Consider the following 24,922-nt stretch of genomic DNA (forward strand, 5'->3'; position numbering starts at 1 on the left):
ACCACCACAACTCGAAAAGAGAGCTGTATGTACATGTGTCACGGCAAACATCGTGATTGTACCCCCATGCAACTTTTTAAATCTTACAATCCCCAAGTTGCAAATGGTCATAGGGATCAATAAGGGCCCAATTTCTACGATCACCATTGTCCGCTTGCATTGTCCACAAAACTGACACTTCGTTCTTGGTCTTCTCTCCATTGGGTTCTTGGCTAGAACAGTGATTAAGTTCACTTTTGTGAGAGTCCTAAATGAAATGACATAAAAAAGCTATCAACTTACCCATTTTAGGTGGCTCTACTGGAATGACAGGTTTGGGTACCTCCCATGGCTCAGCATCTTCACCCAACGGGAAGTTCAGGTTTAAAGCCCGACAGATGCTCTCTTCAATCCCATTGACTGCTTTCTTCTTACTTCCAAGCTCAAGACGAAGACTTCCTAGGAAGTTAAACAACTCATTCTGCACCTCGATACTCCCAACGCTGAAGAGCTTGGCTACTTCACGGCGAACGTCGCTGTTATTCTGAAGACTTTTTGAGATGGATATGGCCACGTAAAACTCCATTAGATCTTGGAGTCCACAGTTGACAGTCTGCTTGGCAAACACATCCAGGTCGTGTTGGTAGCGGTAGACCTTCTCAATTTTCTTTGCCTCTAGGAAGCGCATAATTTTCAACTTGGCAGCGATCTTAACCTCGGAGGTCAGCTTCTCGTAAGCCGACTGAACGTCTTTTGTGGAGCTCTGACTCATGTAGAGCTGAACGTAGGGGCAGATTTCATAGAGGAAGAGTTGCAGCGGAATGGAGGGTTTGGTCAGCTCGGTGATAAACTCTTCTTTGATACAATCTTCCAGCTTCCCAACTTCACAAGCCTCCAAGAAAACCTGGACATGCTGTCTGTTCATTGTGCCAGGTTTATAAACACCATCTACAACACGACCCAGACGATCCCGATCGCCAAAATTCAGCAAGTGCACCTCCCTCCGGTCTTCAAAGAGCTTCTGGAGGTCACTGGACGAACTGTCGCAGATGAGAGGTTTCTGAGCCAAAGTCACCCACTTGTTGCTGGTTGTAGGAAATACAGACTGATCTTCCAAGACTCTCTTAATGAACTGAGTAGAGGCTGTGTTGGTCTGAATCTGCTGTCTAGCAAACATGCCATGTTGCTGATTGTATCTATCTCCACTTGGCGAAGCCAAACACTTCTGCCCGAGCATTTTGTACAAGACCAGGATCTCTTCCTTGATTCTTCCATTATCTGGTAGGGTGATGTCACTTGCACACTGAACCAAAAGCTCTGCGTACTCTTTGATGGTTGGTAAAGCATCAACATTGATGCTCAATCCACAAAAGAACCCTTCAAGATTAGGGTGATGGGAATAAAAGCCACCGAGCTCGATACGATTGTTCAACCCTTTGTATTTCTGTTGGAGTCCCGATGGATCTTTCCAATAAACCAGGTTTTTGTGGACAAACAGGCCTTGAATGGGGGCTCCAGCATCTTGAATGGACCTAGCCTCAGAGGTAAATACAACCTTATGATCATCAAAGAGGTCTCTGATCTCATTGGGGCGGCAGTTTTCGTGAAGGTACTGATACACCGATGTGATATGTCGAAGAGAGGTGCAGAAAGAGGTCCGGTCTGAAGCCGGCTCATCACCAGACCAAGTCATGAGCTTCGACATGATGAAGTTTGGATCAATCACTTCGGCTGTTTTCACTCCGATGAACTGCAGCAATGAGGCATCCCCTTTGGGCTCAGTCACCATGTACGGCACATGGTTACTCAGCAGTTGCTTCAGTCTATCCTGTGGAACAAAGACCTCACCGGGTCGTCTGAATACCGTCCCAGCCTTCTCCCCACTGACAGGGGTCGAAGGAAGCCACGAGGACGTACGGAGCTGGATACTGAAGCTGGACTGAGTATCGGTGATCTTCACCCCTGACTGGTCGAAAACAACAGCGTCAGTGTAGGCTGCGTAGTTACTGCTCCATTCCTGCTGAAGCAATCCGAATAGATTCTTGCGCTGGGCTTGTTTGGTCGATGCTTCAAGATCAGCCTGGAATAAGTCTTCTAACTCTTGGCAGACACTGTCATGGATCATGTAGACGCCACCCGGAGGTTTACACCAGAGTTTACCGAGGTCTGCCCAGGGTGTCACTTCCTGAAACCAAGTAATTATTCAGTCACTATTCAACTGCCCTGGAGCCGAATACACAAAGAGCTAAGACTGCAAACTAATCGTAGTTGCTCAGTAAAGTGTGATGTCACAAAACAAATCACATTGGTAATACAGAGAATTTGTCTTACGATTGATTTTAATGCTTTGTGAAACCTAGCCCAGGTATTATCCACACTAGCATTTTAAAACAGATTTGTGTTCACAAAAAGTAGCTTTGGAATGTGCATGTTCTTGCCAATACTTGGAACAATAAAAACTTTTATATCTTAATTTTCATTAGCAGCAACACTTTGCATTGGCCAAATGACTGAAGGATAAATCTGCCCCAAGCACTTCATAATTGAAACAAAACCTAACTTTGTGGAACGCCAAGAAATAATGCCCAACTTTGAGAAGCCATTTGATTGGTATATACGTAGAATAAAAAACGGATCCTGCAAACATTTGAGAGCTGGGCCCAATTTCACAGGGATGCATACTCTGTAAAATTTGTTAAAAATATTCTGCTAAGCAAAAATAAGCAGGATACCAGTCATAAATTGCACATGTGACATGGTGTTTTTGCATGTTAACCTTATTGTGGTAAGCATAAACTTGTTGTGCTGAGCTAAATCGGGCCCTGGATTTCTAAAAAAAATGTAACTCCCCCCCCCCCCCCCCCGAGCGATACTAACCAGTTCATCTTCCTTTACCGTGATCACCTTTTTCTCGATAGCTAGGTGGTTGAGGACCCCTAGCTTACTGAAAAATGAATGCCATTGCCTGTTGTTTGTCACTTGCCGACCACTATGGAAAATGTAGCGACTGTCTAACAAGACCCAGTCACACCCTAGTCATTCATAAATAAATAATAAATTGTTTATCAAAACATTTGTGTGATGGTTATTCAGAAAGTGTTTCAGAAACAGGATTTGAAACGATGGGACTGTTTCTCAAAAGTAAGGTTAAATAAAAAGTAAATAGAAATGTAACAAAATCAAAAGGGCATAAAAACGTACAATAATATTATAATGTTAAAGCAAATAATAACTGTAAAAAGCATGAGGCTGTTAGATTAAGTCAAGGTTTGTAGACAACAACTTTTATACAGAAAAAAAAAACAGCAAGGAAGAAACAAGGACAAGACAGCCAAACGAACAATGACACTACAAAATGCTGACGGCAAAAAACAAAGAATATAATATAATGTGGTGTCTTACTACCCCCCCCCCCCACACACACCGTCTTTGTACCCTGTCTCACCTGGTAAGTGTTTGTTCAAATCGATCTTGTTGCCGTACGTGACAGTAAAATGAACCGGTCTATCTCTGGGTTTGATCAATCCATGATTGGTTACTACGTGCAGGCATTCTGCAATCTCATCTATGTCACATACACTGGGTTGCTTCTCAAGATGTTCCTTGATGAAGACTGCATAACCGACCATAACATCATGTGACTTCTCCTAGATTAAGCAAATCAGTCAAACAGGACGCTGATAAGTTATTTAGAAGTTTGGTGAAGTACCCCTGAACAAAGATATTGAGAAAATAGGGACACCACCAATATAGGGCTGAATAGCTCATGTTAATCCGGAGGTCGTTGATTTGAATCCCACTCTAGTCAAATAATAATAATAATAAACGGCTTTTATATAGCGCCCTTAACCCCAAAGGGTCCCGAGGCGCTTCACAGAGGTTAAAAATATTAAGCAAATACAGACCAATTTAGGGAAAAACCAAATAAAGAAAAAAAAGGTTAAAGATGCTTAAGCAAATTACAAACGACCAAAGACAATTATTGAAAAGTTAAGCAAGTAAGTAAGAACAATGCTGGACGATTTAAGATAAACAGATTAAAAATGCTTACGAAAATTACAACAACAGTGTTAAAAATATAAATGGACAGTCTCAAAATTGATGAAACAGGCAGGCAGATTGAGAAACATTAAAATCAGCAATGGCTCAAAAATCATTAGTCCCATGGTTTCATAATTATACAAAACCCAATTAATGATTAAAAAGGAAAGTTTTGAGTTTGGATTTAAAAATGTTCACAGATGATGCAAGCCTGATATGTTGAGGCAGTTTGTTCCATTCTGTATGAGCAGCTTCCATAAATGAACGTTGCCCATACGCAGTACGCGGTCGGCGAGTTGGTGGCTTAACTAAGTTCTGAGTTGATGAACGAAGCGACCGACAAGGAGAGTATGGCGTAATGAGTTCTCTTATGTAAGAAGGGGTGCGTCCATTTAGTGTCTTGAATGTCAGCAGATTGATCTTAAGTATGATTCTCTGGCGGATAGGAAGCCAATGAAGCTGTCTCATTACATCCGATATACTGTCGTACTTGTGTTTACGAGTTACCAGTCTGGCAGCGGTATTCTGGACTCTTTGGAGTTTTGTGATCTGGGAGTCAGGTAACCCGTAGCGAAGTGAATTACACTGATCCAAACGCGAGGTGACATATGCGTGGACAAGTTTTTCTGTTGTGTCTTGATCAAGATAATGTTTAATTCTTCCTATATTTCTAATTGCATATGATGCGTTGCGACAGATGATGTTAACATGCTCTGACATACACAGCTGGTAATCTAAGACTACTCCGAGGTTACGAGATTTTGTTTTAACTGTGGGGCATTGTGGAGCTATCTAGTTCTCACCTAATTATAAGGTCATTACGCTTTCCAACTCACTGCACCTGAACTATGGAATAACCTTTCTACACCACATCAAAAACTGCCCCACGCTGGAAAATTTTTTAGTTGCAACTTAAAACACACCTGTTAATTTCCCCACCCAAACGCATAGAGACTTCATTGTAATGTGCTTTATAAGAACTTTTTATTATTTTCATTATGGGAGTTTCACGTAATGTGGATCTCAAAGTGCAATGGGTGACTTTTGAGTATGCTGGCACCTCATGTTCCAAAGTCTCCTATTGACCCAATTCACCTGACGTCATCATCAGAATAATCTTGGATGCGCCATACTGGTGGGCAATGTCACTATGGCAATGGCAATATTCAGTGTAGTGCGCATTTTAACTTTTTTTAAATATTGCATCATAGTTGCAATTCAGTTTTTATGATGTGATGGCTATTGTCAATAAACCTTTTATCTATCTATCTATATATTTTAGGTGACGCAGTGTTTACACATAAACCTTTTGCCCACCAACATGGTGAGCGAAGACAGTCGCCGCGTATGACGTGCGTGCAAGGGGTCAATTGAAACATTCACACTGACCTTCCACTGATCTGACTTGATGACAGGCAGTATATGGTGCTGGATCACCTCCCCAGGGCTGATGTGACGTACACCCAGCTCTTCCAACATCTGCACAATCTGAGGATTGGAAACTTTATCCAGACTGTTGAGAAGTCTACTGTCCAACATTGACATGTCTTCCTCTAATGCCATCAGGGGCTTGCTGGAACCTGGGAAACAAAAGTTAAGGACAGGATTCAGTGAAAATAAATTTTAATAGATGTTAAATAGATGATAATAAATTTTTGTATAATTCATTTTAAGTAACATGAATTCAGTTTTCTGACGATGACTAGAGCAAGCTAGTCGAAACGTTGAGACCAATTTGAGAGCTCAGTCCGTGGTAGTGCAGTTAATTACTATACTATAAGCTAAAGTAGTAGTCCCAGGCTATTTTCCATACTTTCCGCCCAGGTAGTGGTTACAAAGCAGGACAGTTCTTTTCAGAACTAAGACGTCTCCCGAACATTCCGATAAACCTACTCTGTGGTAGTAGAACATAGAATGACAGTTCTCTAAAGAACAAACTCTACCTGGCAAGTAGAAACACACTTGGTGTTACCGCCAACCAAATATTTATTATCATGAATTCAATGTATATTTGGTTTACAGTAACACCATGTGTATATCAACCAACAGAAATTCACTTGAGCCACCAGCGCAATCCTGATCATTACTTCCCAAATTTCTAATTAGATCTGGTCACTTGTACTGGCTTGGACACTCAAAGCGGTGACATATTGCCCGATTTATACTTCAAGTGAATTTCGAAAGCGATGCTAATTTCCCTGCGTCACAATTGGAAAAACAGCACTTAAGGTGTTGTTTGCGTCACGTAATTCACTTCCCATTTGCTTTTGTGTGAACTATGAACCTCTAAAGGTTAAATATAGAAAGTCACCTGACTGAATCTGGCCTTGTGATTGGTCATCCTCCTCACTGATTGGGAAGAACACAGAGGCCTTTTCCATGGCAACGACTTGACCACATGACAACGGGATCATGGAGATGGCGCGGAGGCGCTGAAGTGTTTCTTCTGAGATGTCATACTCTCGCTTACGACTTAAATAGACACAAGTCAGCCATTGAGCGATGCTCTTGGGCTGAAGCACTTCTCCTGTGAACGTCAATTCAAGGGTGGTAATTAAACTTACTTCCAGAAATGCTCACGACAAATATGAAACATTGTCTACTTTGAGCATCGTCACTTGAACACAAAATTCTATGATTTCTCAGGTAAATACAACATTTATTTATTTGCGACATTATTGCGATTGGTCAGCAAGTTTTTGTAGTTGATTATTTGTTTAAGTATAAAGTTTTTTAGGAAATACAAAAAAATTACACTGTATGTTAAATTGATCTTGTTTACCTGCCTGTCTGGACGTTAGCACCACACTACTCAAGATGTCCAACAGCTCCGATGTCTGCAGCACCTTCACTCCGAGTCTCTTCAAGAGGACAGGCTCGATGGAGCTCATCACTTGAGGATGCAGATAGGAGCAGTTAAGATGAGCCTTCAAGACGCTGCTCGAGACTACCTCAAGGACGAGACGATCTGACACCATGATGGTCTCTGAGGGTAGATGCCATGTGACTTCATCTACAAAGATAAACAACGTCAAAACGTCAAACAACAATGTAATTTTTTCTTTTTGGAGAGAATGAAAGTTTCTTAGGGTATACCTTTGGTTTTTGGTTTTGACCCTACCTGAGCCTTTCTCAAAGGCTAAAGATATTACTTCACATAAAAAAATGTAAAATATAGTATCCAAGCAAGAAAACATTAATAGAGAAAGGTGAAAACATCGAGAAAGTAGTTGACTTGGACCATCACTATTAGAGAGTAGCTGTCTGCTTTAAATGTAACAAAATTGGGCTGCAAAATCACTGTAGATTTGAAAGAATTGTGACAGAGAAAGATAAAGTTGTCAACCACGGGTTGTTTTCAGAACCAACACTATACTCAAAAGAGATTTACACTTGGAGCTACTGCAAACCTCACCTAATCATACTCCCACCATTCAAAGTTTCAGATCCTACAAAGAAAGATGTTGTATTTTTTGTTGGGCAGTGATGTAGGAGAACAACAAGCAGGACACAATGACTTGATATTTGTGTGTATTATAAACTTGCCTCCATCTTCACTCAGTACTGGCATACAAGGAGTCTTTTTGAGCAAGATGTGGATGTCGGAAGCAACCTTCTTGAAGAAGTTCGTCAGGATCTGGTCCTCCAGCGGAACAAACTTGAGGAATTGACAGATTGCCTTGATCGGGTCGCTGTGATAGTGTGTCTGATAATGAAATGAAAAGAACAAATCAGTACAGGTATATTCTGTATTAAAAGCACTGGATACTATTGTTAATTACTCAACAAAATTGCTAGCATAAAAACTTACTTAGTAATGAGCAATGGGAGAGCTGTTGACAGTATAAAACGTGAGGAACAGCTCCCTCAAAAATAGCGTACATTGTGTAGGTTTTGAGAAAGAGTCAAATAAAAAAAAGACTTTAGCTGAATCCTTTTACTATATCAGATTGTACACAATATGTGCAACAAGGATGTTTTTTCTTTCATTATTCTACTGCAACTTCGATGACCAATTGAGCCCAAATTTTCACAGGTTTGTTATTTTATACATATGTCGGGATACACCAAGTGAGAATACTGGTCTTTGACAATTACCAAAGGTGTCCAGTGCCTTAAACAGATATGTGTAAGCACTGTAAACTTTCCTGAGTTCTATGAAAACAATCACAGGTACATCATCAGGTGGGAATTGAACCCACAACCTTTGCCAATTCAAATAAATATTTCAAGAATTACTGCGGCGATTGACACAATTTCTCACATAAATCTCACCTTGAAAGTGTCAAGTGCCTCCGTAAAGAGCAGCGGAATCTCCTCAAGAAGCCACTGATTCCAAGCTGAATCGGCGTCGACGTCCTCACGAGATGATGGGATATCAAAGTCACCTGTGTCAAAGGTCATGGGTAGTAATACCAAAAACAAGTTATTTACTTTTTGCAAAGTGCAGGTTTATGGTTCGGTATGTTTTCAGAAAGAGGGAAAGTTTCACAAACTCTGAGAATGCTCCAATTGAAAAAGGTTTTGCACAATCCCGTTTAGGAAAGGAACGCCCTCACCAGATGATGGGATATCAAAATCACCTGTGTCAAAGGTCATGGGTAGTGATACAAATAAAAGAAACTTTTGCAGTGTAGGTAGATACGCCATGAATTCAAATAGAGGCAAAACTTCAAAAACTCTGGGGATGCTCTTTGTGGAGAGGTTCGAACCCTGGCCAATCCTGAAGTTTCTTTTAGGAGACAAGAGGGATTTTTACTAGATGTTTATTTTGCATCGGGGATAGAGAATACATATATTCTACATTGTTACCTTACCCAAACACTAATGTGTATTAATTATTAGCAATGTATACTAAGTACTTCCCCCGCCCCCCTCCGAGTTCCACGGGCTCATCACTCGCATGGGATTCAAACACTACTTGCACACAGTGCGTTTACCAAGAGTTTAAAATTGTTTCTACAGAAATTACTAAAAGATGGAGAGAAGTTTGTTTTGAGATTCAGATTGAATTTCTTGACCTTGGATGATGAAGTGGAAGCCATAGCTTCTGAGAGGAAGAAATGCAAAGACGCTCTGCTCAGATGACATTCCTTCCGATAACGGGAAGGCAAGACCCAACTCTGTCGATTCTATCTGTGTGCGCTGAAGCTGTAAATTAACACACATTTTTACATAATAACTTTTTTTTATTCAAGGCAGAGGACACTATTGGCAATTACTCAAAATAATTATTAGTATAAAATCTTACTTGGTAACGAGTAGAGAGGTTGAAAGTATAAAAAAGAGAAACGGCTCCCTCTAAAGTGACGTAGTTTTCGAGAAAGAAGTAATTTTCCACGAATTTGATTTTGAGACCTCAGATTTAGAATTTGAGGTCTTGAAATCAAGCATCTGAAAGCACACATGTTCGTGTGACAAGGGTGTTTTTGTTCTTTCATAGTTATCTTGCAACTCTGACAACCAATTGAGCTCAAATTTTCACAGGTTTGTTGTTTTATGCATATGTTGAGCTGACAATTACCAAAAGTACTTGCTACTATATTTTAATAGATTTCATTGGAAAAATATCAATTTAGTAAATGACCTTTACTTTGGCATTTTTGGTCAAATCTTCCCGTTGCTATGCGAATGTGGTACAAGCGACTTGTGGCTGTACATCCACTTGTTCAATTCAATTCAATAGGACATTTATATCACATTGACATCCTCAGTGACAATTAATACACATTGTATAAGGACAAATTTAAACAATACTTTGCAGCAAAATCAATATAACATGTTTACAGTAAGTAAGCTTATAATTAATTTCACTTGAATGGCACACTTGATTGTAAACAGAAAACACTTCACGATGTCAAGAAAACACGGTAAAGCATATAGTTTTTGTACCTTTCCCTAGAAAACTGGATAACACTTCCAAGCAACAACAAACGAACAAGGACAGGACACTAGTCTCTGAAGACTTGTGGCCACTAGTCTCTGAAGGGTTAAGTATCAGTTAGCTATAAAGAATCTTACTTTGGAAGCATCCAAACGTTTCTTGCTAAGCAGCCACCTGTCACTGCGTTTAGCATGACGGATATCAATCACATTGTCTCCGATATCCTTTCTGCTCATATTATGGCTGGAGCTTTTGTCATCCTGTGTAACAAATAATGGATTATGATATTATTAAAAATTCATATTGCACCCCTTACATACAACTGATCAAAAGCACTTAGAGGCACTGAAAAACTAACTTGGTAATGAGCAATGGAAAACTGTTGATAGAATAAAACATTGTGAGAAACTGCTCCCTCTGAAACAACGTAGAAGTAATTTCTCACTTAAATATTTGAACTGATTTCGAGACCTTAGCAGAGGTCTCGAAATCAAGCATCTGCAAGCACACAACTTGCGACAAGATTGTTTTTTCTGCCATTAGGTATTAAAAAAAACCTTTTTATTGCCCTTTTCCGACCGACCGAAAAAGTCTGAAATCCACGGTCACGGTTTTTTTTCAAAATGGTGTTTTTTAATTAGTTTTTACAGTATTTTATACTTTGAATGCCCAATAAACGACAACAAACCCTTTTTTCAAAGCTCAAATATTATTTTTGAGTGCTTTCAGAAATCAGAATGAACAATGAAGTGTCTGATATTGTCTGTGTCCGTGCAGGTGTTCTTCACACATAGTACATGTAGTTGGGAGGGCGGGCCGACCTCCTAAAATTTGGGCCGCCCTGCCTAACAATAGACAAATAGACTATTTTTAGACTGCATTTAATACGATAATAAACGAGTACCTGACAAGCCAAAACCAACTTCAAAACTACAGCATCGGAAATGCGATCGTAAACAAAAATATTAAAACACGACGATGCACTCGGCCACATGGTTCGATCTGTCGCCCACACCATGGAAATACCCACTGCATGCAAAGTGCATAAACTGTCCGCACGCTGTGATTGGCCGTTGATAGACACCAACACAATACGCACATACACGAACTGAGAAAGAATTACCATGCAGTGTGCCGCACGCCTGAAGAATGGTGCAATGTACAGCCTTGAAGCATATTCAAACATGTATAACTTTCGCCGATTGAGGGCGTGCGCAATGCGGGGCAAAGTTCATTGATAAATAATTGTTCTTTGCGTTGTTACCATAGAGCTATTATATTGACTAGAGCGCTAACACCCCATAATACACGCACTAAGGTTTTGAAGCCGTGTGGGCGCATCCATGTTTTTGTACAAACCAATACAAAAGCTTGAAATTTTGTACCGCAATTGTACGGCTATTTGCATGATAGTGCGTTTGTTCTTTTTTATTTGTCATCGAAGCAAAAAATGCAGCAAATGTGAATGCACAATCTGCTGATCAGCATCACAAACTGCGAGCGCCACATGCGTCATGTTTACAAGGCGCGTATATTTTTGTTAGTATGTCAATCAAGTCGAGGTTACGGTTTTCGTAGCGCGGACGTACGCGATTGGGCAGTCGCGTTCGTTAAGCGCACACGCCAAATATTAAAAAAATCGCTGCAAAGTGTGTTCTCTTAAAATTAAAATCGTTCCGAATTCACGCAACACATCAAACATGTCTGCGCCAAGGGTGGCTTCAAAACGCAGAGCAAGTTAGCGCTCTAGTCAATATATAAAGCTCTATGGTTGTTACCGATTGTTGAATCTCGATGATTTTTTTGCAAACGAAGATCTGTAACGCCGGAACTGCTAATCACTAATTCATGAAAATAGTTTTATTGGAAAAAGCTTTATTTAGGGCCAACATTTGGGGATAAGATCGTCCAAAAATGTGTGGATCTTTTTTCTTCTCCTACGACGTAGGCCCTATTGAAAAAAAAAAATGGAAAAAAATGAGCGACCGACCCTCCCAATTTTTTTGCCATAAGGCCAATAATTTTTTTTTTTTAATGCCTTATTCTCTCGCAGCTTCGACGACCAATTGAGTCCAACTTTTCACAGGTTTGTTATTTTATGCATATATTGAGATACACCAAGTCATAAGACTGGTCTTTGACAATTACCAAAGGCGTCCAGTACCTTTGATACATGTCAAAATGCACAGAAGATCAAGACAAAAAGATGGATCACCAGGCCAGTGCCAAAACCACAGTATATGGGAATACATCTGCTCGCCAACAGAGAACTAAAAGTTGCTGCTTTAAAGCCAAAATTGAACTTTTTTCCCCAAACAATTTGGCAAGATTTTAATTAACTACCAATTCTGTCCAACATTCTCACGAAAAGTCAAAGAGCCTAGATGCTCATTGTTTTCTTTTAAATAGAAACAGTGGACTCTAACCTTGTACACAATCGTAACAGAGCGCAATCGGTTGAGAAATAGAAGTAGCGAGGGCTGGATGTCTGCAAACTTATTAACCAGACTCGTAGTTTGCTGCACATCTCCTTTGAGTGGAAGCTTAATCTGGGTTGTCCACCTGTTGAATATTCATAAGCATTCATAAATATGCAAAACATAGCTTGAATATTCATCAAATAAGTTGAAGCTTGATCTTGGTTGTCCACCTGTTGAATATTCCTAAGAATTCTTAAATATGCAAAACATAGCTTGAATATTCATCAAATAAGTTGAAGCTTGATCTGGGTTTCCCACCTGTTGAATACTCATAAGAGTTAATAAATATGCCAAAACATACCTGGAATACTCATCAAATAAGTGGAAGCTTGATCACACTTGTACAAACGATTACCTAGAATAGTTGAAAAGCACAAGGAAAGATAAAACTAGACTCTTACACTTGGGACGGCTCATCCATCTGAGCGATTTCCTCGATATCGCCAGGTCCCACCCACGTTGGTAAGATGTAACCCATCGGATCACTGCTATGGTCAAAGCATACATGGTAACCCTTGGAGATTATCTCTGGTCTGTCCGTCACTCGGAACACAGACTTGAACCCGATGCCTTTATGACCTGCAAGCCAAAATAAAAAATAATTCAGGAAACAGCTTAAACACAATTTTACGGAAGAGCTTTTATTTATTTTGTTTCTCGGGCAGATAAAAAGTACAGTAATGCACATTGGTAAAAATTACATCAAAAGATGCACAAAGGGTTATTTAAAAAACAGAAAAAAAGAGAACCAGCTGATGGAGCCTGAAGAATTGCGTTAGACTTTGGACCATCTTCCATCATTTTGGTAAAAGTGGAGTGTGTTTTCGCGGTCGTAACCAATAATCATTTCGTTTGACTTGGTCATTGATTAATCACTGGCCAAAGACCAAAACAATTATCGGTTAAAGCTGCGAAAACGCACCCATGATGACTTCCCTTTGGAAAATACTCATAGAGAATCTATTACGGCACAATAATTTTATTTTAATAATAAAAATAATTAGCTTCTTACCAATGTATCCACTCTTGTGTTTTCCTTTTGTGCTCCTCCCGACATCACACAAGGCACGGATGTTACTCTCCGAGAATCCACACTCATTATTCATAGCCTTGACCTCTGACCTGTCCACCACAAACACCAAAGATGGTTCCACACCCTCCAAATAGTTGTTATCGTCGGCGTTTTGGATCAGCTCCAGAACGAAATGCGTGTCTTTGCTGTAGAGTTCTTCGGAGAGGCGTTTCAAGCTGCGACCGATGCGCTCTTGGTGACGCATCATAAGACCTTGGGCTTTTTCCTCCAGCTCCATGCCGATGCCAAATTCCTCCTTGCGGATGCTGTCCACAATCTTCTTACAGTCCAATACGGAATCTTGAAATGGAGTCAAATCCACAGGAGGAATAACATCTTCGGGAAGTTCAGTCTCACTCTTCAAGGAATCTGACGAGGCGTCCAACAAGTCGTCCGACTCCAAAGTGACTTTCTCAGAGGTTGTTGAGGACGTTTCAGGACACTCGTCTATTAGAAAAGATTTAATATGATCAATAAATTGGTGGGAAAAAAATAATAAAACTCAACAGTTCCTTCCCTGAAAAACAAAAATTGTTTCTAGAGACCACAAACTATTTAAACAACTTCACTTCAGCGTCTTGATTTGATGCTGGACAATTTAAAACATCGGTGCAGGCCTTTTTTCACTTTCAACGAATTCAATATTACAAGAATCAAATTTTAAATTGACCTTCCAATTCTTCTCTCGAGCCAGTCGTTTCTTCCTCCTCGTTGTCGTCCGTAATCTCGGCATCTTCATCTTCGTTGACATCTTTCTCAGGTTCTTCATCTTGTACAACCATGGCGGAGTCTTGGTCTCCTGGCTCATCACCTGAAGGCGTTGTTTCCACATCATTATCATCTACAGGAGTAAAGACGTTCTCACTTATCTGCTGGCAGGAGAAATTAGTCAAATCAGGGTTGTGATTTCGCGGAAGTGCAATAAAGCAAGAAAAACTCTCTCTCAAAAAAAAAACACACCATAATCTAACCAATTAGTAGATTACACATGGCGTTGCCGCAAACCAAATATACCCCACCATGCAATGCCTCAAAATCACACACAGTGTTGCGATTGGCACTTATACATGATCTTTTTTCCACACCATGCAAAGCTTCAAACTTTTGACACCATGCAAAAAGCTTCAAACTGTTCACACCATGCAAAGCTTCAAACATTCTTTAAAATCATTTGTATTTGCATAAAGCATTTTTTTTTTAAATAGACAAGATTTCCAGCAAGTAATTCACCTTTGGAGGTCTTTCTTCAGCTTGATTAGATTTCTTTAACGTCAAGAAATTACTGACGTCAAACTCCTCCTCATCTCCTGAGAAGTCCTGCTGGTTATCCATGTTCCGGGGCATTCTCTGCTCCAGAAAGCTGTCTTTCCATTGGCTGATACCCAGTAGGAGCCCCAGACTCTGGATTCTGCTCTTCTGTCGTGTTGTTTTGCAGGCAGCGAGAATCAACTGCCTTGATTTGACCTCTGACCCAAGAACATTCACAAGTGGATTTAGGAAGACCTTGAGAAGAGAAAAACATCCCCCATGAATATTAATAATAGCTGCCATTTATAATGCACAATGTCTGTCTAAAAGACACTCCTGGCACAGGAGACATGCAGAAGCAAGGGGCCTATCATAAAGATACATGTAGATGACACTTTAAGCATATAACAATAGGTTTTTAAATGAGTTTTTAAGTATGTATATATGTAGTAACTTGTCAAAGACTTGGGGAGCGGGTCATTCCATAGAGATAGGCCTGAGTGTGAGAAGGATCCGGTTCCCCATGCGTGGCGTGTACATGGAATGTGAAGAAACTTAGCTGCCTGGGTGGTGCATGAAGATGTATCAGGCTCTCAAAGTATATTGGAGAGAGGTCAAGTCCAAAATCTGATTGATGTCAAATTGGTCAATATTAACACTTAAACAACAAGAAAGAGAGTTTACAAAAGTAACAATGGCTGCTAGAAACAATGAATCACTTTTTACTTACCTGTCTTACTACAGCCTGACTAATTTGCAAGGGTACAGCTTCGAGGCATTCCAAAATGAATCCAACCACATCTCCGTGATCCGAGGCCACGCCCACGCCCATCACATTCAGAGCCGACTCCATGTGGTTGCTTAGCAATGCCAAAGGTACTTTACGAGGACCATCCTTCACTACCAGAGAGACAAGATGGCCGACGGTGTTGACACTGTCACCGCTCTTTGCAGCAGCGGCGAACAAATCATTGGACGTTTCAGTGGCCAATCGAAGCAGGACTCCTGGTCTCACTTCCAAGGCATTGATCTTGATTGGTGGAGACAGAGTCAAACCTGCAAGAAATCAAAAACATAAGAAAAAAAGCTATGCTCGAAATATAACATCAGTTAAAGGGACACACCGGCCGAATTGGGCTATTTGGGCTACAAAATAGACTAAAATATGACTTCAACTGTCTTCCGGGAATGAAGAAGAACAGTCCTTAAAGCCATTATACACTTTCGGTAAACAGTATTGTCCAAGTCCCACACTTCGTGTATCACAACTTATATATAAAACAACAAACGTGTAAAAATTTAGGCTCGAGCGGTCATCGGAGTCGGGAGAAAATAACGGGAAAACCCACTCTTGTTTCCGCGCGTTTCACCGTGTCATGACATGTGTTTAAAATAAATCCGTAATTCTCGCTATCGAGAATTTATATTGTTTTACTGTTTTCTCAAAAAGTAAAGCATTTCATGGACTAATATTTCAAGAGAAGTCTTTCACCATTACCTTCTGTAAACCCTGTAAATTATTTGTAAATCTGTGAACTTTTATTTTTTTTTTCTGAACCAAAAGGGTCCATGGCTTTAAAAAAAAAATCATCAAATTTAGCCGTTTTTGAGCATTATAAGACAAAAACGCAGGTCGCGTGATTGTTCTAACCAAAAAGTGATACAAACAATCACCTGACCTTCCGGGCTAGTTTTACTATCCAAGATATGTTTAGGTTCCAGTTACGCTGTAATCAAAAGGTACGCTTTCAATCCCGAGTCAAGCTAGGCTTTCGTTTCAATATTTGCAGCTACGCTTACGTTTCAAAATACATTCTCACAAGGACGCTTTTGAATCCCTCAAGATGCACTCCCCCCCCCCCCCCCGAGATAAAAAAATCTTTCACTGTGAACAGGGCCCATTGATCAGTTTCATCTGGGAGCCAGACATCAAAGTACTTGTTTGTCATCGTGGGTTTGTCAGTAGGTTACCTCGTGTCGATTCAGTTATTTCTTATGATCGCATAATGCTCTGTTTTGTTTCATGGCTCCTAGTTTCTTTTTGTTAGGAGTTTTCAGGTAATTAAAAAAGATTGATTAAGTCAAAACGTAGGAATACCGAATTTTGATTGACAGTGTTAGTGTGTGAGTAGCTTAAAAAATGTTTTACAAAGAAGAAAAAAAGGATAAAAAAAAACGGAGCCCCGATCGTAAAAAAGGACAAGTGAATAAGAATTTTGTAAAAGGTTGAAACAAAAAGATAAAACAAAATTCCATCAAAGCATTATTTTGTCAAAAAATAGAATTTTTTAATTCTGTGAATGAAGTGTTATTTTTGAGATTGTTCAGGTATTATTTGGTTCTGTTCCAAGCTACGCAGATACTCAGCTACGCTTACGTTCCTTCAAGTTACGCTATAATATCAACAGGTATGTTTTCAAGCCCGAGTCAAACTACACTTACGGTCCATACGCAGCTACGTTAACGTTCCAAGATACCCAGCTACGCTTACGTTCCAAGATATGCTTACATTCCAATAGATCAGGTTATGTTCTAAGCTACACAGCTACTCACCTACGCTTACATTCCAAGTTTTGCTCACGTTCCTTCAAGTTACGCTATAATAACAAAAGGTACGCTTTCAATCCTAAGTCAAGTTACGCTTACGTTCCATACGCAGCTACGTTTACATTCCAAAATACCCAGCTACGCTTACGTTCCAAGATATGCTTACGTTCCGAAAAATATGGTTACGTTCCAATAGATTTGGTTACGTTCCAAGCTACACAGCTTCTCAGCTACACTTAATCCAAGATACAATTTGGTTCCAATTACGCTATAATCAAAAGGTACCCGTTCAATCCCCAGTCAAGCTAGGCTTACGTTTCATACGCAGCTACTTTTACGTTCCAAAATACCCAGCTATGCTTACATACCAAGATATGCTTACGCTAAAAAAAAAATGCTTACGTTCCGAAAGAAATGGTTACGTTTCAAACTACGCAGCTACTCAGCTACTGGTTACATTTCAAGCTACGCAGCTACTCAGCTACACTTAAACAATCCAAGATATGTTTAGGTTCCAGTTACGCTGTAATCAAAAGGTACGCTTTCAATCCCGAGTCAAGCTAGGCTTTCGTTTCAATATTTGCAGCTACGCTTACGTTTCAAAATACATTCTCACAAGGACGCTTTTGAATCCCTCAAGATGCACTCCCCCCCCCCCCCCCCGAGATAAAAAAATCTTTCACTGTGAACAGGGCCCATTGATCAGTTTCATCTGTTTAGCAGAAAATACTGCTTACAAGTTTTCTTTACTGTTTACAAATTTAGTCGGGCACCAGCCAAATTTTTTAAAATTTAATTAAAATTTGGCTGGTAATACGTTTCAGCTTTGCAATACTATTTTGTGCTAAGCAAATTTTGAGCCACTATGCAGGCATTATGAAATTGGGTCCTGGCACGTCGGGAGCACATAACGCCATGATCGATCGCATTCCAAACTGCATCATGGCTGTGCGGTAGTAGGCCTAGTTTATTGGGGCCAGTAAAGCTTTATTTACTTGTCACTGTCCCATCATATTCTGGGTTAGTTTCTTTGTGTTCTTCGTGATTATCTTTGGATGTACGTCGAAGCACGAAGGTCTATGTCCATCGTCGAAGGATTTGCCTGATCCGTTTATGCTGGTTGTATGGATAGACTGGATCCTTATGCTGCGTCATAGTAAAACGTTGCTATAAACAAAGCACCAGTCTACTTACAACATTGTGCGACAATGTCACGAAGATTTGACAGTTGCGACGGCTGGAAACACGTATACGCTGGCCTTTTACCACTTTGGGTTTCTTTAATCATTTTTCGCTAAATACGTGACATTTTGATGCAACCATCTATAAAAACATTATTTATGATTCTACACCCCTAAATTGCGTAAACGGTGAGCCGGTGTGTCCCTTTAACCCTTTCATGCACCATTTATTTTATTGACAAATTGAACATAAGGACATTAATTTTTTTACATTTTTTGTGTGCAAATGGCGACCCCCCCCCACCAGAAAACAAAAAAGCAAGAAAAAAAGGTGACAATAGCACAGAGTCCTCTTCCCCATTCTGAAAACTGTGTGGTTGTGCAATCTTAATTTTTCGTTTTGCAACTCTTTTTCTGAATGAAACGTATGATAGAAATGAACACATGAAATAACCATCCACCGATCCACTAAAAATACCAGAAGCTGAACATGTATTGCCCTCTGCAAATAGTCATCTCTTTTGCACAATACACCAACAAGAAATCCTCAAATCTAAAACCATAATCACATACCCAGGTTTCTCTCAAGAAATGCTTTCAGGTCACCGTGTTCCGGCTCAAAGACCATCGTCCAATGAGACCACTCGGCTAGGTCCTCCAGTAGAGGGGCAGACTGCAAACACAAGAGGGCGCCCTCCACTTGCTGCGACCCAAACAACCCGACCTCCTTGTTCTTGCTTTCGTTCCTCCTGAAACATCACAAAAGGAAATTATATTAGGATTTCTGGTTAAAAACAGAGAAATTACATCCCTGAGTTCTGGGATGCTTTATTGAGATCAACTTTACCTATTAGCAGCACACAAGGCCGTCTCATAGATGACTGCATTAGAGTCTTGTTGATAATGCCCGCCTAATGTAGCGGGCATCTTGATAAGCGGTTGACTCAAACGATTGACGGGTCCATGACCAAGTTCCTCCACAGTGCCAACCTGGTAATGAGCACGCAGGCAGCAATCTAGAGTGTCTTGAGACTCCTGAAAGATGAGAGAAATTTAAAAAGTTCCATTTAACAAAATTATAAAATAGGCATTTATTATATGCTTTTTAACCAAAGTATCTTGTACACCATTACTACCCATGTTCAATTCAATTAAATTAAATTAAGATTATTTTTCACAAATTACAGAACTTTATTGTTATACATTTATAAAAGACAGAATAAGAATAAACTAGCGGGAAAGCGCGTGGAGGCAAGGTCCAAAATAAAAGCCAGGTAGGTTGTAGCGGCTTACCTTATAGGTTACCAATCTAACCACCATGTCACATGTGTAATTTATGACTGGTATCCTGCTCATTTCTGCTCAGTAAACGTATGTTATACTATATTTTCTGCTTAAGCAGCTCTATGAAATAGCCCAGGCTGCAATTGGTGTTTCTGGTATCAACGGACAGCTCAGGCTGAGATCTCACCAATGTCACCCATGCGTCATCCTGGATACTAACCTTGTGTGGGTCACACTGTCGGATGAATTCTACCAGGTCCAAGCGGGAGGGTCGATAGACGGAGCCCTGGCTGGGTTTCCCTGATGCCAGACCCATCAGGGTACCGCCTACGCTTTCGAGTATCTAGTCAATGGAAAGAAAAAATATGGAAAACTTCAAATTAGCCTGTGGTGAGTTCACTTATAAAATTAATAATAATAAAAATTAGTTTTTACATAGCGCTTTTCACGCCCGAAGGGTGGCTTATAAAACTTGACTCACATTAAAGGGAAGGTACACGTTTGGTAATTACTCAAAACAATAATCAACTTAAAAACTGACTTGGTAATGAGCATTGGAGAGCTGTTGATAGTATGAAACATTGTGGGAAACGACTCCCTCTGAAGTAACATGGTTTTTGAGAAAGAGGTAATTTCTCACCAAAATTATAAAAGACTTCTAGCCAGAAGTCTTTTATTCCTAGCAGAAAACACAAAAATTTGTCCCACAAGGGTGTTTTTTTCTCTCATCAATTTCTCCCAACTTCGATGACCAATTGAGCCCAAATTTTCACAGGTTTGTTATTTCATGCATATGTTTAGATACACCAACTGTGAAGGCTAGTCTTTGACAATTACCAATAGTGTACCTTCCCTTTAAAGGGCTTCATATCAACATGCCAAATGTGACCGATGTGTATGAAATACTCCAAAATATTACACAAATTAAAACATATTTTTGATAATTAAGTAATTTTCTTACCCCCGGGTGATCAATTGAGAGAAACTCCAAGAACGTCTTTTTGGCTCGACTGAGGGTTAGGAAGTTCTGGAAGCCAAAATGCTGACAGACTTTAGTCTCAATGCGTGCAAGGTCCTTGAGGTTAGGAATGCCATGCTGCAGGCGATCAAAATAACACAGTAGCTCTTGCTTCACTTGATCTAAAGTAGAAACAAAATTCATGAGACTTGAAATGTCACAGCAGGGCTCACTTTCATAAAGCCTGAATGAAGCACAGAACATAATTGTTCAGCAGAAACGGTTACCAGCCCAAATAAATTAAGTTTTCATTGTTGTGGCTGGTTCCTGACTCAATTTTTGCTTAGCATGCACAGTCTATTCTAGCCTCGGTTTGATACATTGATGAGAAAAAAACAAGATGGCTGCCAGTGATGTAATAATTCTATGGACTTTGAAATGCAAGCAACTAGGCTTCAGAGATGAAGAAGACCTTAAAAAATTACCTTCAGTTGGTTGAGTTTTTGAGGTGATCCTGTCGCCATCAGGTCCTTTGTCCTCTTCATCATAGTCATCATCGTCATCATCATATTCTTCTTCGAAATCAGAATCCAGCAAGCCCTTTGGGAGGTCGTCAGGCTCCTTGAGGTCTCCAGTGCACAGCGCCAGCTGAAACAGAGAGCAGCTCAGCGGTTTTGACACCACCTTAATCAGCGCCAGACAGAAGTGATGTAAATCTCGGTCGTACTCCACTAGCTTGATGGCTTTGTCGAAGACGGAGTTGATGGCTTCCGCAGCCGACATGTTGACGTAGCGATGGCGCAGCTCAAGCTGGGGCCCGGGGGTGAACTCGTGACCGGTGATGTCCGCTGGTGACATCACAGCCTTGCGTATTCGTTCCATGGCCTCTTCTGCATCATCTTTCATGCGTGTCTTCATTTCCTTGCGAGCTTGATCCATGACGTTCTTCTGCTCTCGTTGAGCCGTCTTAATAGCCTGGTAATTTAAAATTAATCAAAACAAAAAATACAATTAAAAAACTTAGTACAGAGCTTACCATTCGACTTTGATTTCTGTAAAATCTTCCCATATAGACATTGTAGTACATTATCTTGCCTGCCTGCATTCTCTGAATGCTTTGAGACAAAAGCGGGGAATTATGGCTCACGCATGCAAACTCTATAGTTAAGGCATCTTTAACACAAGGCTAGCGCAGAAATTTGGCGCTTGCCGTCCTAGTGGAGAATGGTGATCGTGCAGAGCAGAGCCATGAAACTGGGCCCAGATAAGTTTGTCTCCAAGAGAAAAGGGAACACCTTCTAGACCAAATGTCTCAACTTTTGAAGTTCTGTTTTAGGTAACTGTTTCTTTTGGTGGTTATGGTGAAGTGTTGGTTAGTCAAGTGTCAGACTAGGAGATAGTGACCATTGAATCAACAACCTATACAGAGCCCGGGCCCATAAAGTGTGGGTGACTGGCACGCCTATAGTCAGACATTAAACGCACTATTATCGCAAGAACTTATCACCTTTCAAGTTTTTCAAAATAACTGACTACTCACCGCAATGCCAAGACCGAGACTGTTTATCTTGACTCCCAAGTCCCAAGGTCCTTCCACGTTATACTCTTTGATAAGGTACTCCATGAAGTGTTCCAGCTTGACCTTTGACCTCCACATATTGTTAACTTGCAGGTAGACCCTCAGGTTCTCCAGGATGTCCAAAGTTGTGATTTTAGGGATATCAGAATCATCTTTGGTTGGTGGAAACTTGAAGAAGTCCCAGACGAGTGGCTGCTTGACCAACGGTCCAAGCTCGAGGGAAGAATAGTCAAGCTTGTCAGTACAGTCAAATGGGGCCTCTACCATGGCCAGACATTCCTTGAGCTCATAGAGAGTGCAAATAGCCCGGACTTTGACAAACGCCTGAATAAAGGCATTGACTTTTGCCTGGAGCCTCACCAACTGATTAATTGAAGGGATGTCCGTCTCTCTGTTAACTCGAAGCCCTCTCAGATTTGTGACTTGGAACTGCTGCTTTAGAAGTTCCACGACACGACTGACAGTCACAAGTTCGTTTGCTTCCGCTAGGTTAGTAATAATGTTCTCGGCTGCAGCATCTTCCCTGCTCTGCTTTGGATCCTGCTGCTTGGCGATCTTTTGTCTCGGAGCTGCCTTAAGTTGGCGTACAGGTTGTTGCTGTTGTTGCCTCTGTTTTGGTATGACAGATTGCTGCTCAACTTGCTGTATTATTTGTATCTTCTGCCACTTTTCAGCTGGTTGTTTTTGCTTGGAATGTTCCTCTTTCCGTTTAACGGCAGCATTATCTTTGTAACTCTGTAACCGAAATCTCGCTTTATTCACAGTCAAACCTGAATCCCTAAGTGCAGGCCAGGAATCTCCATCCAAGAAGTTGTTCTCAACGGTCCTCCCTAATACGTGGGAAGCCCCTTTCTGCTGCTTCTCAGGTTGTTTAGATGACGCCATGTTTTCACCTAGATGCTTCTCCGGTTGACTTGAATACAGTTTTACTTACTATAAAGAAAAGAACCGCAAAAAATAATACAAAGTCAAAATCAAACCTGCATTCCCTACATTAACATTATTTAGCGGCCATGTTTTGCCTTTATGTCATTATTCTGATGGATCACACTGAAACTGGAAGGGAAATAGGTCTGGTCCCTGAATAAGTATAGGATAGATGATCATTTTGGTTTTACACTTACACTGATCTGTGTTAGTGCTTGTATACTCAGTTCTTTCCCGAATTCCGTCTTTACTTACCTGAGTCAAAACCTGAACAACAGTGATTCTGTGTCTAAATGTGAACCAACTATCATCGGTGAAGGAAGTTCATGCACAAAGCACATATTAAACTTATTCTTGGAATTGAATAAAACTGCGACTTCCCAACTTAGGCCACATAAATAAAAAAATTGTTGATCAACCTTTTTTTTTTTGCTGAGGGGGGAGGGAGGGAGGTGTTTTTACTTTTTATTTTTTTGACATGCCAAACATGAAATCAAGAATAAATAAATCATCAAAATCACTATAAAACAGAGGGTTTGTGTGTTTTTGGTGTTTTCAATAGTTTTGTCAAACAAATTTAACTCCTAGATGACATTTTCTGTAAACTTTTTCAAACAACTAAGCACAGTGTAGCCCAAGTAAATATTTGAAAAATTGTTCTTGCTTTGCCAACATGAATAAAAACCTTCTTTAATCATCTTTTCAACCGTTGTATTTTAGATGTTACTGTGTGTGCGGTGCAGTGTGGAGCCAAATTTGACCAAAATATCATTGAAAAGGTTGTTTTTATGATTAAAAAAAAAAAAGTAAAAAAAAAAAAAATAATGAGGTCGGGGGGTTTTGAACGGTCGGGCGGGGACGATCAACAATTTTTTTTGATGTGGCCTTATCTGCAATAATTGTAAGACCTCATGTGACAAGGTACAAGTATCTGCTTTGTGATTTGTTTGTTAGTGCAGCCTGATACATATTCATGAGAAATTTCTCACTTTTGGAAAAACCCCTGCTGTGTAACATTGGGGATTTCCCCATTTATTCTTCTTAGGATCTATGTCATGAAATTTGGCATTGATTTCACATTGACCAGACTACGTAACAAACTACCCATGTGAAGAGTTACCAACATGAATGTCCCTTTTTGTCAATGAATTGAAATAATGAATGCCATTTTGCACACACGACCTTTGATCTAATGGTAATTAGACTAGCGCTGTGAGTCGCTCATAAACACAACATCCGTCCCTTTTTAGACAAAGTCTCAACTTTTGTAAACAATGGGAAACAAATGGAGATAGCCTAAAATGCTTTCACAGTAGCCTATTTTCTGACTTACTACATGTCAGGTATGTTTCTGACTAGGCAATTTCTACAACTTGTTTAAAGACTCGATTGGATGCAAATAAAGTTGTTCTATCAGTAACCTATGCGTACAATATAAACCACTTTTTTTTTTACTTTTAACTTAGCAATATTGAAAACCGGTCCTGCATGAACTTTTAAACAAACTTCAATAAACAAAGAACAATGCTTTCATGTTTTCAATGTAACTCCTTCGAGTTCAAAGTTCTGTCCAGTTCATTCAATTTAGAGCAAAGTCTTTGTATTTCAGATGCATGCCACACTGTCTTTTGGGTCTGGCACTGTGTGGGCGAAGATTGTTTGTCCGCTAATAATAATAATAATAAGACTTGTAATGCGCACATATCCACCCTGCTGGGGTGTTCAAGGCGCAGTAAAACCAA

The 24,922-nt window shown here is 40.2% G+C and overlaps 1 protein-coding gene across 1 annotated transcript in view; it reads right to left on the bottom strand.

Moving 5' to 3' along the window:
* Positions 1 to 24,922, bottom strand: part of LOC139942297 (uncharacterized) — a 32,846-nt gene that overhangs the window by 6,009 nt on the left and 1,915 nt on the right. The window contains exons 2-23 of the mRNA XM_071939112.1: positions 22,215 to 23,186; positions 21,160 to 21,649; positions 20,678 to 20,856; positions 19,937 to 20,059; positions 19,280 to 19,467; positions 19,006 to 19,181; positions 15,435 to 15,760; positions 14,687 to 14,959; positions 14,127 to 14,328; positions 13,397 to 13,903; positions 12,786 to 12,963; positions 12,331 to 12,466; positions 10,042 to 10,164; positions 9,042 to 9,171; positions 8,296 to 8,408; positions 7,567 to 7,726; positions 6,803 to 7,033; positions 6,332 to 6,547; positions 5,410 to 5,600; positions 3,425 to 3,626; positions 2,857 to 3,011; positions 283 to 2,164 (exon numbers count right to left, since the gene is read on the bottom strand). Of these exons, the coding sequence (XP_071795213.1) occupies positions 283 to 2,164; positions 2,857 to 3,011; positions 3,425 to 3,626; positions 5,410 to 5,600; positions 6,332 to 6,547; positions 6,803 to 7,033; positions 7,567 to 7,726; positions 8,296 to 8,408; positions 9,042 to 9,171; positions 10,042 to 10,164; positions 12,331 to 12,466; positions 12,786 to 12,963; positions 13,397 to 13,903; positions 14,127 to 14,328; positions 14,687 to 14,959; positions 15,435 to 15,760; positions 19,006 to 19,181; positions 19,280 to 19,467; positions 19,937 to 20,059; positions 20,678 to 20,856; positions 21,160 to 21,649; positions 22,215 to 23,138 (7,105 nt within the window). The 5' untranslated portion in view covers positions 23,139 to 23,186. The remainder of the gene's footprint in view (positions 1 to 282; positions 2,165 to 2,856; positions 3,012 to 3,424; positions 3,627 to 5,409; positions 5,601 to 6,331; positions 6,548 to 6,802; positions 7,034 to 7,566; positions 7,727 to 8,295; positions 8,409 to 9,041; positions 9,172 to 10,041; positions 10,165 to 12,330; positions 12,467 to 12,785; positions 12,964 to 13,396; positions 13,904 to 14,126; positions 14,329 to 14,686; positions 14,960 to 15,434; positions 15,761 to 19,005; positions 19,182 to 19,279; positions 19,468 to 19,936; positions 20,060 to 20,677; positions 20,857 to 21,159; positions 21,650 to 22,214; positions 23,187 to 24,922) is intronic.

This window comes from Asterias amurensis, chromosome 9 (assembly GCF_032118995.1).
Source record: "Asterias amurensis chromosome 9, ASM3211899v1".
In the NCBI taxonomy this organism is placed as follows: domain Eukaryota; kingdom Metazoa; phylum Echinodermata; class Asteroidea; order Forcipulatida; family Asteriidae; genus Asterias; species Asterias amurensis.